The sequence below is a fragment of the Equus asinus genome, chromosome 3 (genome assembly GCF_041296235.1).
Source record: "Equus asinus isolate D_3611 breed Donkey chromosome 3, EquAss-T2T_v2, whole genome shotgun sequence".
Lineage (NCBI taxonomy): Eukaryota > Metazoa > Chordata > Mammalia > Perissodactyla > Equidae > Equus > Equus asinus.
The window spans coordinates 73,634,052-73,650,011 of record NC_091792.1 but is presented as its reverse complement, the minus strand read 5'-3'; the positions used below and the strand labels follow the sequence as shown (position 1 = coordinate 73,650,011).

The 15,960-nt window shown below is 36.4% G+C and overlaps 1 protein-coding gene across 1 annotated transcript; it reads right to left on the bottom strand.

Annotated features, from left to right (window-relative positions):
• Window positions 1–1,902: 1,902 nt before the first annotated feature.
• Window positions 1,903–5,044, bottom strand: LOC123289376 (olfactory receptor 2AJ1-like). Its single transcript, XM_044779165.2, has 3 exons — window positions 4,147–5,044; window positions 3,842–3,912; window positions 1,903–2,025 (listed from the first exon to the last, which is right to left on the bottom strand). Exons 1-3 carry the CDS (start codon window positions 5,042–5,044, stop codon window positions 1,903–1,905), a joined length of 1,092 nt encoding a protein of 363 aa, XP_044635100.2.
• Between the last annotated feature and the right edge of the window lie 10,916 nt (window positions 5,045–15,960).

Genomic DNA, 15,960 nt, shown 5'->3' with positions numbered 1-15,960 from the left:
ATCTTTTTCTCATCTTCATTTCTGCAGTATGGTTATGCAGAGTATAGTATTCTTGATTTTTTTCTTTCAACATTTTGAATATATCATTGCATTCTCTCCTGCCCTGAAAAGTTTCTGATGAGAAATCTGCCAATAATCTTATGGGGGTTCCATTATATAAGACATGACACTTTTCCTTGCTGCTTTCAGAAATATTCTCTTTTTCTTTGAATTTGACAATTTACCTATAATGTGTCTGTGTAGCCCTTTTTGGGTTCAACTTATTTAGGGCCATTGTGCCTTATGAATCTGGATGTACGTTTCTCTCCTCAGGTTTGGGAAGTTGTCAGCCCTTGTTGCTTTAAACATATGTTCTATCCCTTTCACTTTCTCTTCTCCTACTGGGTTTCCCACGATGTGGATATTGTTTCTCTCTGTAGTATCCCGTACATTCAGTGGGCTTTTTTCACTACTTTTCTTTCTTTTTCTTTTTGCTCTTCTGACTGGAAAATTTTAAAAGCCCTGCCTTATGGGTCATTGATTTTTTTCTTCTGCATGGTTGAGTCAGATATTGAAGCTCCCTATTGAATTCTTCAGTTCAGTCATTGTATTCTTCAGTTCTATAATTTCTGCTTCTTTTATGATTTCTATGCCTTTTTTTGACTTCTCATTTTTTCACTATATTGTTTTCTCAATATTGTTTAGTTGGCTGTGTATTCTTGTCTTCAACAAACTTCTTTAAGAACATTATTCTGAATTCTTTGTCAGACAGTTTATAAATGTGTATTTTTTCAGTGTCAGTTATTGGAGCTTTATTAGTTTCCTTTTATGATCTCATGTTTGCAGTTATTTTGTGTTCTTTGGCCCCTTACAATGGTACCTATGCATTTGAGCAGCAGTCTCCACTTTTACACTTACATGTTTGTTTTGGCAGAAATAGTCCTTTAAAGTCAGCTCAGCTTTTGAGGTTCTTCATGGGTCATCTGGTAGCATTTTTGGTCCAGTGGAGCTTGCTGTCAGGGTCTATTTTGAGGTGAGGCTACTGCCTAGGATTTGAGTTGAGAGGACACTGCTGGCTGGAAGCAATTTGACAGGTCCACTGGCTTGATTCCCTTTCTGAAAGTGGCTTTAGGAAGAGCACCATAGTTCCCTGGATTCTCTGGTCAGGCTTCCTTTTGGGGCTGGGCTAGGTATACAATCAGCAGTAAGAAAGACTCTAAATTAGCTACCTTGCTTGGGTGAGATGTAGTAAACAGGCTCCAAAGCAAGACAAGCTCATTGTTTGAAGTTCTGAATCAGGCATAACCGTGCACCAAGCACCCTGGCCAGACAAGGTCCCAAGACTGGCTCTGCAGATGACCATAACCAACAGCCAGGCTCTCTGCTCAAGTGTTACTGTGCCATGCAGCTTACTGGGTGCTCTGCCAGGTTTCTTGGTTGGAGCCGGGCTGAGGACTGTACCCTACATAAAATAGGGCTGTGAATTAACTTCCAGTCCTGGGCTAAGTGGCAGAACAGGCTCCAAATTCTTGTTTGTGGTCTTAAATCAGCCAAAGCTGCACACCAAATTCCCTGGATAGACAGGGCCACAATTCTGGCTCTTTATTCAGGAAGTACCATAGGTTGGGCTCTCTGCTTTTCCAGTGCTGCTGGGCTACACAGCTTTCCAAGTGCTACAACCAGGCTTCTTTGTCATGTAGGGCCAGGAATATACACTCAGCAGTAATTGGAGCTGGGATTAGTTTCCATAAATGAATGGGGTGGAAGAACAGGCTTCAAGACCCAAAAGGCTCACCTTTGCAGACCAAAATAAAGCAGAAATTCCAATCAACTTGCTTCATCAGGCAGAGCCACCATCTGTCTCTGCAAATGTGCATAGCCACTGGTTAGGATTTATACTTATGCATCACTGTGAGTAGGAATTCAGTTTGCCAAGATCCAAGTGCTACTTGATGCATCACTTCCCTTCTCCATTGCAAGCTGATATCCAGTGGTCAAACCCTGCTGATTGCCTCCATGATCTTCATGAGATAGGGTGGAATGGGCCTGCAGATAAGAGACCCATGATAGTGGGGGAGAATACATGTCTACTTTGGGTTTTCTTTTTCCTACTGAGGAAATCATATGCCCAGAAGGGTCCTCTCAGTGTGATGCCATACCAGCCTGGGGGAAGGGACAAAGTGGTTGGAGTGTAGACTTTCATCCTACTCTTCTAATGTCATCTTTTTTCGTCTCTGTGGTTCAGGGTGGTTCTTCATCTCCACCTTCATGTTCTGGAGTCCTCACAATATTATCTTCTCTGTGGATAGTTGCAAGTTGGTCTTGTGGAATGTCTTAAGGTCAGGAATAACCTTTGTCACAATTTTTATGAATTCATGTCCACCCCTTGTTAGAATTCTTAAAAATGGTGAGTGAAGGTGATATAAGTTAGAGTTCATGGAGAAGATAAAAGTTCTTATTCTATCTTGCACTTACTGGTATATAAAATGTATCAGTACGCTCCTATCAAATTAGTAAATATGTTTTACTTTCATTTTCTGCAAAGATAGTATGTGCTATTCTTTAGCTTTGAATATATTTTTTAAATTTCCTGTAACCCATCTTATAACTACATCCTCAGAAAGAAAACTTCATCATTGATGAAATGATTAAATGTCAGTTTTGAATGGGATACTCTTTTTGGAATCCAAACACCTAATTTTAAATGGAAAATTAAATCATATTGATGGTAGGCCTCACATTTAATTGCTGATGGAAATATTATAAGATATGAAATACAAGGATGTATACATATTCCCTTTCTCAAGAAATCCACCATGAGAAAGTTAGAGAATGATATCATCATGATATAGTTACAGACATACTCATAGTTACATTCTGTTCAAGGGGAAGGGCATCTAATCTTGTCATGGGTCACTAGAGAGAAGAGGAAAAGGGTGTGGAGTAAGCAGACATTAGGAAGCAACACTATGTATAATGAAAAAACTAAGTGTAGACCTTGGAGATGACTCAATTTAAGAGTTATGAAAATATCCTAGGCAAGCTAATAGGATAGAAACTCTCAACTCAACATTTTACATATTCAATCTTTATTCAAAGGAAAAAGTAGTAACTACAGTGGGCTAAATATATAGAAAGACGGTTACTAAGGTACAAAATTCATTTTATTAAAGAAAAATTTATGTCTGATCTCATATTTCCATTTCACTAAAATATAAAAGGAAGCAATGCAAACAAGAATGCAACAAAGTCAAAAGTTAATTAAAACCTTGTTTCTTATGTTGACTCCCATGGGCGACCCCTCATCTCTGACTTTCTACCACTACTTACCTACACAACATGACAAGTGACATTTTTGTTCTGCATTCAGTATTCTTCATGGTAGATATCCTGATGAATACAGTATTCTCTCCATTATAAAATAATTATATTCATATTATTATAGCCACTTACATTGACATCCTAGATACCTGCCCAGCTCTTGGTCACGTTTAAGTATCATTTTACTACATTTCACAAAATTAGAGATAATTTTATGGAAATACATTTGTTGTATAACCTCTGTCTAGCTGTATTAAAAATAAAAACAATTCTTACAAATTTTTCGAATTTTGGTGGGAATAAGCTGGAAGACATTTGGCATCATTTACCTTGTATAAGAATCTTGGGTGATTGTAACTAGAATCTCAGAGGGAACAGCACATCCTCTGAGGTATGTATTTACAAAGCAATCACATGTGAAAACTTTATCAAAAGTTTGGAAATATCCACTTCTTTCCATACTTAGAGAGATGGAGACTTTAATTTTCTTCTCAGGAGAAACTAATGATGGATTTCTTCTGGGTATTGAATATAGAAATACATAAAACACACAGATCAAGCATTTGTTTCTATTTTTATGCATAAAGTTATTTTTAAGCATATTTTTTAAAAGTTTTTTTTATTTTTTCCATTTTCTCCCCAAAGCCCCCAAGTACATAGTTGTGTATTCTCCATTGTGGGTCGTTCTAGTTGTGGCATGTGGGACACTGCTTCAGTGTGGTTTGATGAGCAGTGCTATGTCTGTGCCCAGGATTCCAGCTGACGAAACACTGGACCGCCTGCAGCGGATCACCTGAACTTAACCACTCAGCCACCAGGCCAGCCCCTTAAGCATATTTTTCATTGCCCCCAAAACATCTTTATTCCTAAAGCTGTAGATAATTGGGTTGAGTGTGGGAGTGACGATGGTATAGAATATGGCCAGGAATTTATCTTGGCCTGGAGTGTGGTATGACTTAGGTCTCATATATGTGAAAATAAATGGCCCGTAGTACATTATGACCACAATCATGTGGAAAAAGCATGCGGAAAACAGCTTTTTCTGTGCTTCAGATGATTTCATTTGGAGGACAGTAAGGAGAACTTGGACACAAGAAGCAAAGATTAGGGAAAAAGGGATGAGCAGAAAAATGATGCCACTTACATAAACTCCTCGTTCATAGTGTGTTGTGTCCACACAGGACAATTTCAACATTACAGGGACTTCACAGAAAAAGTGATCAATAGCTCTTGAGCCACAGAAAGGAAGATGGAGTGTGTAAGCTGTGTGAACTATGGAGTTGACAGTCCCGACAAGCCAGGACCCTGTAGCCATGAGACTGCTGACATAGTCATTCATAAGAATGGGATAGCGCAGTGGGTGACAGACGGCTACATAGCAATCATAGGACATTGCTGCCAGGAGAAGGTACTCACCACCCAAGAGGGTGATGGATAGAAATATCTGGGAGCCACAACCAGCAAAAGAAATAGTTCTGCTGCATAACATAAAGTTAGTGACCATTTTGGGAACAATATTGGAAATATGCAAGATATCCATATAAGAGAGATGGCTGAGCAGGAAATACATTGGAGTATGAAGTGGTGGGTCTCTGTGGATAAGGAGAATCATGACTGTATTTTGTGCTACAGTCATAATAAAAATAATCAATATAAAGGAAAAGAAATGCAGATTTGTTTTGGAAGAAAAGAATAGTCCCATCAAAATGAAGTCGCTGCTGTAAGTCTGATTCTCAAGTCCCATCATAAATTTTCCCATTACCTAAAAAAATAAAAATATAAATAAATAAGAGCAAAGGAATAAAAAGTATAGGAAGCCTCAAGCTCATTTCCATATATCTGCATAATAAAAGAGAGCTAGTGATGCATAATTTGCCATGAAAGTCTAAGGACTCTCAACCAGCTTTCAAAGTGTGCATGTTCAAGAAGATGGGCATTTATTTGTTTGAATCAGGTGATAATAATCATAATATTGAGTGGGCACCAGCTCTATGTAGAGTCACAAACTCTTGATTCCATATTCTTTTCTCAAGTCCAGTCTTTTCCCAAATGTCACCTTCTCCAAGAGCTCTACCCCTGAATACACTGTTTATAATCATGACGCTCCCACTAACAACACCACTTTCCTGGCCCTCCTTACTGTGCTCATTTTATCTTTTGCAAAGCACTTTTAACCTTTCAGCATATTTAATAATAAAGTTATGAACTATGTTTTTTCTTTATTGTCATCTCACTCACCAGAATTTAATCTGATGATGGTGGATCTTTATTTTGTTCACTGCAAAAAACCAAATGCCTGGAACAGTGGCTGGCAATAATATTTGTGAAATGCAGGAATAAATAAATGGGCCATGGAACTTCATTTTCTCATGCAATATTTATTTGGATAAAACTTAAAGAAAATGGAATGTATTGTTTCTAAGTCTATTCAAAAAATAATAATAATGAAGCACTGTAAATCAATTTAACTTTATATTGATAACTTGAAACATCTCTTATATTTTAAATCTAAAAAAAGAAATATTTAATGCATTCAAAATCAATAGTCATAAGAATATTTTTGTCAGTTTTATTAACTTATGGAAATTAAACTATATTTTATTAATTCTTTCTGAGGAATCATATATGCTAACAATATCATTTTTACATGGATAGTGTTTACTTCAATATTTGCTTTATAATTATTTCTGCAAATTTGGTGTCTATGATCTATCCTTCAATACGAATAAAAGCCAAGAGTTTTTTGGATGTAAGATTCTTTCAAAGAAACTTTTACTGTGTAATTTAAGATTTTGTGTCTTTATATATATGCAAAGTATTGGGCCTGCCCAGTGGCATAGCAGTTAAGTTCATGCACTCTGCTTCAGCAGCCCAAGGTTTGCTACTTCGGATCCCAGGTGTGGACCTATGCACGCTTATCAAGCCATACTATGTCAGTTGCCCCACATATAAAGTAGAGGAAGGTGGGCACGGATGTTAGCTCAGGGCCAAGCTTCCTCAGAAAAAAAGGAAGAAAAGTATATATAGGCAAAGTGTTTACCACTTGAAAGAAGAAATCAATGATTTCAGTAAGTCATTTCAGTGCAAAAATTAACCTTTGTTCACTAATTATTTTCTACATGAACTTTTTTGAGCCTAAAATTGCCACTTTATTTTACAGCAACTTAGACTGTAGTTAAGAGAATGAAACAGAGTAACATTGTAATAAATCATGTAGGCCATTTCATATTAAGAAAATTTAATGTAAATAAAATAATAGTCCATAACTATGTTTTCTAGGCCTATCCCACCCCATTCAAGCAATAACCGCTTCTGAATAAAATATGTGTGCTAAGATGTACACCCCTATCAAAAAAGATTTCATTCATGGATAGGCTATGTGAGACCCTAAATTAATTTCACCAGGAATCCAGCTAGTTTGCACAAGTAGCCAAATTGTTTAGTTTTGTTTATTAAACTCCTTAGGACTTCATAGGTTTATTCCAATTAGTGAACCACACTCTTTTTAGCTGGTTATTATTCAAATGGTCCATTGATTTCACCCCTGCTTGAAATTGTTTTCTAGCTGTAGTCATATTCCAATCTTTTCTTCCCTAAAAAAAATAGTCCTAATGTATCAATTAGTCAATGATTGCAATGCACTCATGCATTAATTCTGACTTAACTAGATTGAAATATATTATTTTGCGTCTGTCCCAGATATCTCTTTACACAAATAATGAATTCAGAATTTTTTGAAATTTAGATTTAACTAGAGGTGAACCATTTACTAATATTGGTAAGGGTACACATTAATAGATTAAACAATTACTGATATGCTCCTATGTTATGTCTTTATATTAAGTTTTGACTGTGACAAATAAAAGAGAAAAAACATCAAATCAATTCTTAATGAAAAATATTTACTTTGAAAAGTATTTGTATGAAAATCCCAGAGAACATTAAATCTGATATGTGTACTTATATTTTACACAAATTACAACACCATTTTTATCTTTTGAAGTTTTATAAAACATCTGAAATATAAGTTATCTACTTGATATAATATAAGTTCTGTCATAAAAATTTTGAATATCAGACTTACTGGGTAGGTTAGCAGTTGATTGAAAGTAATTGTTTTTAATTGATAATTGACTCAAATGCAATGGAATTTCATGGGAGAGGCAGAGGTTAACTGAATTTTCCTAAATATACAGGAAATAATATCATGACATATAAAGGAGTTGATAAGGAATATGAGTATAATTGATGTGTGGGATAGATATTAACTAACCTAGAAATGAGTGTGCTATGAACACAATTATATTTAAAAAGTAGCAATATACATTAAAACTTTCCTAATGAGTTGAAAAGACATAAGCAAGAAAACAATGCAAATACAGTATTCAGAATACATTTCATTTTTTGTCCTATCTGTATACAAAACACTAATCAGACATGAAACTATATCTGAAATGAATTTCTATCAAGTAAGAAAGATAACAGGACCTGCTTCAGAGGTATTTTTTGAATATTACATAAGACACATTAAAGACACATGCACATAAACCCACATGCATACATGTACATGCACACACACATGCACAGACACATAGAACAGAGCCTAGCACATTGGAAGTACTCAGAAACAGTGATTATTATTGTTTTCTGATTATTATTATTGTTTCTATTTTTACTCTATTAGTATATCTGTTATTACTATACCACAATTTTTTTCAAGTTTTAAGTATGTGTTTAAACTATTCTATACTAGAGAGACAGAGAGATAGAAAGAGATAATGTGAGACAGAAAGAGACACAGAGAAAGAGAGAGCACAAGAAAGATCCAGGATATGACAGAATACAACTGAGTGAAGTGCATTTAATGTGGTGAATCAGAAATATAATTGTACTCGCTTTTTGGTAAAATAAAATAGGTGCATAAGGCTCTTTGGTGGAGTAAGCAGCTCAGCATGTTGAATAAGAATATGTGATTGGGCACATTACCAACATACACACACAGATGGGTGAGAGAGCAAAGCAATGCTCCTTATTCTGAAAGCAATTGGCTGAGCTGCACACAACTGCATTTTATGCTAGCCTTTTGATCTTTTCATTAACCCTGTTTTTCCCTTCTGACTTTTAAGGGCACTACATCATATCCAAAAAATTATTGCACAGTGGTCTTACTTCTAGCCTTTGTTGCTACTACTTCAATTTAAGATAATCCTGTAAATTGTGCCTCAGAGTGACATCAAATTCATCATTCCCAACACTGAACTACTCAAGTAAGTCCCCCAAAATAGTGAATGGTACCACCATGTACAATTGCCCAAGCCAGAAATCAGAAAACCTTCCTAACTCTCTTTATCTCTGCTTTTTACAATCCACAAATCACCATCTGATACCTGTTCTATCTATGTCAGTGCTTCTCTTTGGTATTCCCTCTATGGAGGTACATACCTTGTGTGGCTGTGGCAGCTCTAAAGCATCCCTTATATCCTCCTTTTCAAGTGAACAGACTTGTATGGGCTCAGCACCACTTATATGCTTTCATACACTTCTCAGTTCTCCTTGAAGCCAGTGTAATGTGGCCAACTGACAAAACCTTGAACAAAGAAAACAGAAGAGGAGTGGAACTGGAGACACCCCCTTCTTAATCTTTCAACCTGCTAATTAACATCTGCAAATGAAGATGTGTGGTCCTGCATTCTTCCCTGCAAGAACTGGATAGGGAACAAACTCCAAGTAGTCTAGAGAAGGAAGCTGTGAGCCACAGGGTAATGTCTTATTCATCATGAAAATGTGGAGTCGTTAATGAGAAATAACTCACCAAAATTGTTAAAAAATATGACCTAGAATGGGCAGAAGCAGGAAATTTCTCTGTGATAGGGGGAGAAACTGTCTTCAATTTCTCCAGAGTGACTGAGAGGTATGGAGTGATGCCTCAGGCCAGGTAGTCAGAGCAAATTATCTGAAGACTTACAGACAGAAGGGGCACAAATGGTTTTGGAGGAGCAAGGAGAAATATGGAGGGCAGTTACCACTTTGAAGTTGTGCAGATTATGGCTTCTCATAGAGAAATGACCCACTCTTTGATAAGAAGACATGGGGAACCATGTCTCCAGGGGAAATCCAGAGAAGGAAGTTAAGGTAACAGACAGTAATCTCTTGTGTAGAGGATGGTGCGGGCACTGAGACAGGTCAGGTATTCTTCAGGGTGCAATGAAATAGTCCTGGTGTCAAGGAGAGAAGAGATAGTCTCTATCAACATTGACCAAACAAAGTGAGATTAAACTTTTATTGAGCAAAAGAAACTTCCTTCTCTGACTCCTTTTCCATCATTCCCTCTTTACATAGCATATTTTATTTCCACTCTTCAGGACCTGATAATGAACCATCTGTCAAAGATTTTGTTTATGACATTCCTCTGACACTAGATGGAAACTCCATGGAATGCCACTTAGTGGACCTCACTTGCTGCAACGTCAGCTCTCCTGGGTATTTGCAGTCAATGGATGAAGCTAATTATTCTACAGACTGCACATTACAGAGAGGCAGATAAAAAAGATAGAATTACATATCTTAGAGATTCTCTTCTTTTCATTTTTGATAGATTTATGAGTCAATTAAATGATCACCAAAAAAAACTGCATATGTAAAAGAATGTAGCAAAAGTCATTCCAATAATTTTCTTGTTTTCTATGACAGCTAAGCCTTATGAAGCATTTTTACATATCAGGAGAGATTTTAAGTGTCTTGCTTTTATTAGCATCTTACAGTAACTATTTTCTTTAATCATCAAAGGCCTGTCTGGTTCTCACAGAGATTAAGAAACATTCCCAAGGTTATCTGGCTTTACCAAAGCTTCAGGCCCTAAGGTTGTGATCTTAGAACTCATGGTCTAAAGTAAACATCATTTTCCTCATTAATTTTTATCTATTTCCCCAACATCCACAGTCCATTCGGTAACATTCTGTTCTTTAGGAAGGGAAAGGATGGCTATGTGTATCCTTCTTGTGTGCATTGTGGGAAAGAGGAGTGCCCAATCCTACCATTAAAACTGACCTGAACTCTACTTGAATGTTTTACTTGGTTGTTTTAAAGTTAAACATTGTAGAAGTACACTCCCTCTTTGTCAAAAGTATTTGACATTTGCCAAAACGTTGTGGTCTGCCCTCCCTCACATCTCTAACATGCTGTCCACACCCCTAGAAACTGTATGAAACCTCTAAGGATGGCCCTCAGTATCACTTTCCTGAAGGACCTCAAAATCCTTCTAATTCATTTCTTTGGCTTGAGCTCTTCTTGCTTTCCATTATTTCCATCGCTCATTGTTCAAGTTTCATAGAACTTTAAACCTGTCTAAAATCAATAGGTAATTTAGTAACTGTAAGATGTTGGACAAATTTCTTAAATTAATTTTTGCAGCCACTCTATACATTTTAAGTGTACTGTCAGTACAGTGGTATTAAATATTTTCACATTATTGTGCAATCATCAGCAATATTAATGACCACAACTCTTTCTGTCCTTTCAATCTGAAGCTCTGTACCCATTAAACAATAACTCCTCACTCTTCCTTCCCTCAGCCCCTGGAAACCACCATTCTTCCTTCTGTCTCTGTCATTTGAGTACTCTAAGAAACTCAGATAAATGGACCAACTTATTTCACACAACCTATTTCACTTGACATAATTTCAACATTTCCTCAATGTTCGTCCATGCTGTAACACGTCTCAGAATTTTCCTTCCATTTTAATGCTAATATTCCTTTGTATGCATATACTAATTTTTACTTATTAATTCATTCCATTTATGGACATTTTCATTGCTTCTACTACAGTTGTATACTTAAGTATCAATTTACTTGGATTTTATTTTTGGTGAGGAAGATTGTGCCAATCGTCCTCTATTTTGTATGTGGTCTGCCAAAACAGCATGACCACTAAGCAGCAGAGATTACATCTTACCTGTTGTACGTCCCTGTGATGGTTAATTTTATATCTCAATTATAGTACCTGGTTATTGTTTATTCAGGTTTAGTTCTGTTTTTTTTTTTTACCAATTTTATTGAGATATAACTGACATTATAATACTGGGTAAGTTTAAGGCGTATAATTTAATACATGTATATATTTCCAAATGCTTACCACAATAAAGTTAGTTAACATATACTTGACCTCACATAATTAACATTTTGTCATTGTTGTTATGGTGCAACTTTCAAATATATAACAGAGTAATTTTAACTATAGTCGTTATGCTGTACATTAGATAGAGGAAATATATTTCAATTAGCTAATCTTCAGGGCTGCTACAGTTGTTTGATAATGATATCTGTGAAAAGCAAAAAGCAAAATTTTTAAAAATAGAATGTAACTGTGCAGTTTTGGTATTGTTTATGTATATATTTTTTAAAAATTTCCCTAAGAGTTTAGGAGCTTACTACAAAATAATTGGCTCACTTATTTTTTATTTTCTTTTCAAGGAGTTCATTGATAAAGGTTATTGTATATTTCCTCCAATTTGTAATGAATATACCATTCTTACAGGGAAAAGTGGAATGAACAATTGTGTCCGTAATGATGAAGACCAAAGAGAAAAATAACAATAAGTATGCTTTTCAAATATCCAAGTAATGTGACCACAACTATTTGAGATTTAAAACTTAATTGAACACATAGCATAAATTTTCCTTGAAAATTAATCTATATTAACATAGACCAAAACTAGATAGTAAATCAATTATATTAGAATGTTAATCTTTGCATCACTTCATGAAACTAAATAATCTACATTATCATTTTAGCAAATGGAGAAAGTTCAACTCAAGAAAAAATTATTTTTCTTTTAAATAATCTTTATTTCATAGAACCACTTTAAATTTAGAGAAAAATTGAGAAAAGAGTACAAAGAATTCCCGCATACACTTCACCCAGTTTTCTTTATTATTACTATCTTAAATTTGTTGGTAGGTTTGCTACAATTGATAAACCAATGTTAGTATATTCTTATTAGCAAAAGTCCATCCTTTATTCTGATTTCCTTAGTTGTTAATACATGTCCTTTTGCTGCTCCAGGATCCCATTTATGGTCCTTCATTATTTTTGGTTGTAGTGTCTCCTTAGTCTCCTTTGTCTATGACAATTGCTCAGATTTCTCTGGTTTTTATGGTTTTGATGTCGTTGAGTCTTTGTAAGATATTTTGTGATGTGCTCTTTAATTACAATTTGTCTGATGTTTTTTCTCATTATTAGACTGTTTTTTGGGGAGGAAGATCATATGGAAAGTGTCATTCTCTACACATAGTTTCAAGGGTATCAACACGATTTACCACTGTTGATTTTGACCTTGAGCATAAGATGAAGCAGCATCTTGTCAGATTTCCCCACTGTAAAGTTCCACTTTTTTTTCCCTCTTTTTCCATACTGTGTTGTTTGGGATGTGATCACTACTTACAGGCCAAGTTTAAGGAATGAGGATTTATACTTCTCCTGATTGAGTGTGAAGTATACAAATATTATTTGTGATTCTTCAGCATGAGAATTTTTTCCTTCTCCCTCCCATTTATTTTCTTATTAAATCATATATAGATATATATGGTAGAACTCACAGCTATTTATTTTATACTTTGGATTATGTTCCGATTCTATTTTTTTTGTTCTAACCTTGACGATTGGGAAATCTTTTTAGTTGACCACTGTGTCCCTTTGACATGTCACCAAATGATATTTTTTGAACAATTTCTTAATCTCTGAAATTACAAGGTCCTCCAAGTTTACCTGAACATTTGAAGACCCAATCATAGAATCAGCTATTTCTTCTAGGATCTCTGGTTTCTTTAATTAAACCATGGTGGTAGAAACCAAGATCCAGGCATTGGGTATGCTTGTTGACACTGTGGGGTGTCATGGCTTCTCAACAGACAGAGGGAAGGAAATAAATATTTTCACACTAACAGGGGTTTGTAAACTCATCTACAAATGCTTTCATATGTAACAATGTGTACATATATTCTGCTAAAAGAGTTTGTAAGGAGAGGTGGGCAGAGCAAAATGGCAGGGTGAGCTGACCCGGGATTCTCTCCACTCCAAAATACAACAAAAGATTGGAAGAACTGAATTTCAGAGAATAAACATAATGCCAGCTCGTTAGAGACCTACAATACCAAGGCGGAGATCATAAACCTTGCAGACGGCCTCGGAGGCACTGGAACAGTAGGAGAGAACATCGCTCCCTCCCCTAGAGTCTGCGATCACTGCGGCGTGGGTCGGGAAGGAGCGGGGGAGGGGCTGTGTGACCGGGGGATCATCCAGGACTCCTGTCACTGATTCAGTGGAGACCCGCTGACAGGGGGGAAAGCTTCCGACCTTGGGGACCCTATAAATCAAGGGCCTTGGGAGACCAGAGAACAGAACTGATCTGAACCCAGACCAGCGCGTGTAACAGCCCCTCCCGCCCAACAAAGCCAGTGGGCGCAGCCATCTTGCCCCAAGGCGGAGAGCTAACACGCCACTCTCGACCCCCATCTAGTGGTGACAGACTGTAACTGCAACTGAATTCTACCACCATGAGAAAAAACCACTCCTCTACCATCCAGCAGTTTATAAAAGCCCCAGACCAGAAGGAAAACAACAAAAACACAGAATTAAGTCCTGAGGACTTGGAATTAGGTAAACTAAGTGATAATGAATTCAGAGCAACCATAATCACAAAACTCAATGAGGTAGAGAGAAAGATAGAGAAACAAGCCGAGTTCTGGAGTTACTTCACAAAAGAGATTGAAATCATAAAGAAGAATAAAACAGAATTACTTGAGACGAAAAACACAATAGACCAGATAAAACAGAATACGGATTCCCTGAATGCCTGTGTACACAACATAGAGGAGAAAATCAGCATAATCGAGGACAGAAAGGCTGAATGGCACCAGATAGAGGAAGAAAGAGAACTAAGAATTTTAAAAAATGAGGAAAATCTCCGAGAGATAATGGATTCAATGAGGAGTAAGAACATAAGGATCATAGGAATTCCCGAGAATATGGAAAAGGAAAATGGAGCAGAAAGTGTGCTTAAAGAAATTATTGAAGAGAACTTCCCAAATCTAGGGTTCAATGGAGAAATGTGTGTAGAGGAGGGTTTTAGATCTCCTAGATTTGTCAATGTAAAAAGACCCACTGCAAGGCACATAATAGTAAAGTTGGCAAATAGGAATGATAAGGAAACAATACTCAGGGAAGTAAGAAAAAAAAGAGAATAACCTATAAAGGAGCCCCTATCAGACTGTCAGCAGATTTCTCTACAGAAACCCTACAAGCTAGGAGAGAATGGAGTGATATATTCAAAGCTTTAAAGGATAAAATCCTTCAGGCAAGAATACTCTATCCAGCAAGAATTTCCTTCAGATATGAGGGAGAAATTAAATCTTTTCCAGACAAACAAAAGTTAAGGGAATTTGTAACTAAAAGCCCTCCATTACAAGAAATCCTCAAGAAGGCTCTCATACTTGAAAAAAGAAAAAAGGGAGAAAGGGGACACAAGCCACAGACTAGGGAGACCGATGGATAGAACCAGAACAGGATAGCAAATATTCAACTATAGCATTAGGGTAAAAATAAGGAAACTACCAAAACAAGGACGATCTTAGCACTCTAACTACAAATTAATAAGACGAGTTGGAATAAAAAATGAAAATAATTATTTAGGAGGAGAAGAGCAAAGGGTCTAAATCAGTATTGGTCGAGTAAGTAAGAGACCACCAGAGAATAGACTATATTATACACGAGATTCTAAATATAAACTTCAAGGTAGACACTAAAATAAAGTACAGAACAGAGTCACAAATCATAGATAAGGAAAAGTCTAAGAAACCCAGCATAAGAAATTGCAGTATTACATGGGTAGTCTAAAGCACAGAGGAAAAGAAACACAGGAAAACAAGATAATGAGCGACAGATTGACAGCATTAAGTCCACATGCATCAATAATTGCCCTCAATGTGAACGGATTGAACTCTCCAATAAAAAGACACAGAGTGGCAAAATGGATTAAAGAACAAGATCCAACAATTTGTTGCCTCCAGGAAACACACCTCAGCCCCAAGGACAAACACAGACTCAGGGTGAAGGGGTGGAGGACAATACTTCAAGCAAATAGCAAGGAAAAAAAGGCAGGTGTTGCAATTCTCATATCAGACCAAGTGGATTTCAAAATAAGACAGGTAAAGAGAGACACAGAGGGACAATATATAATGATCAAAGGGACACTTCATCAAGAAGAAATAACGCGTATAAATATCTATGCACCCAACACAGGAGCACCAAGATTCATAAAGCAACTATTAACAGACCTAAAGGAAGATGTTAAAAACAACACAATAATAGTAGGGGACCTCAACACCCCACTCACATCAATGGACAGATCATCCAGACAGAAAATCAACAAGGAAATAGTGGAGCTGAATGAAAAACTAAAACAATTGGACTTAATAGACATATATAGATCACTCCACCCTGAAGGAGCTGAATACACATTCTTCCCAAGTGCACATGGAACATTCTCTAGGATAGACCATATGTTGGGAAACAAGGCAAGCCTCTACAAATTTAAAAAAATTGAAATAATAACAAGCATCTTCTCAGATCATAGTGCTATAAGGCTAGAAATTAATTACAAGAA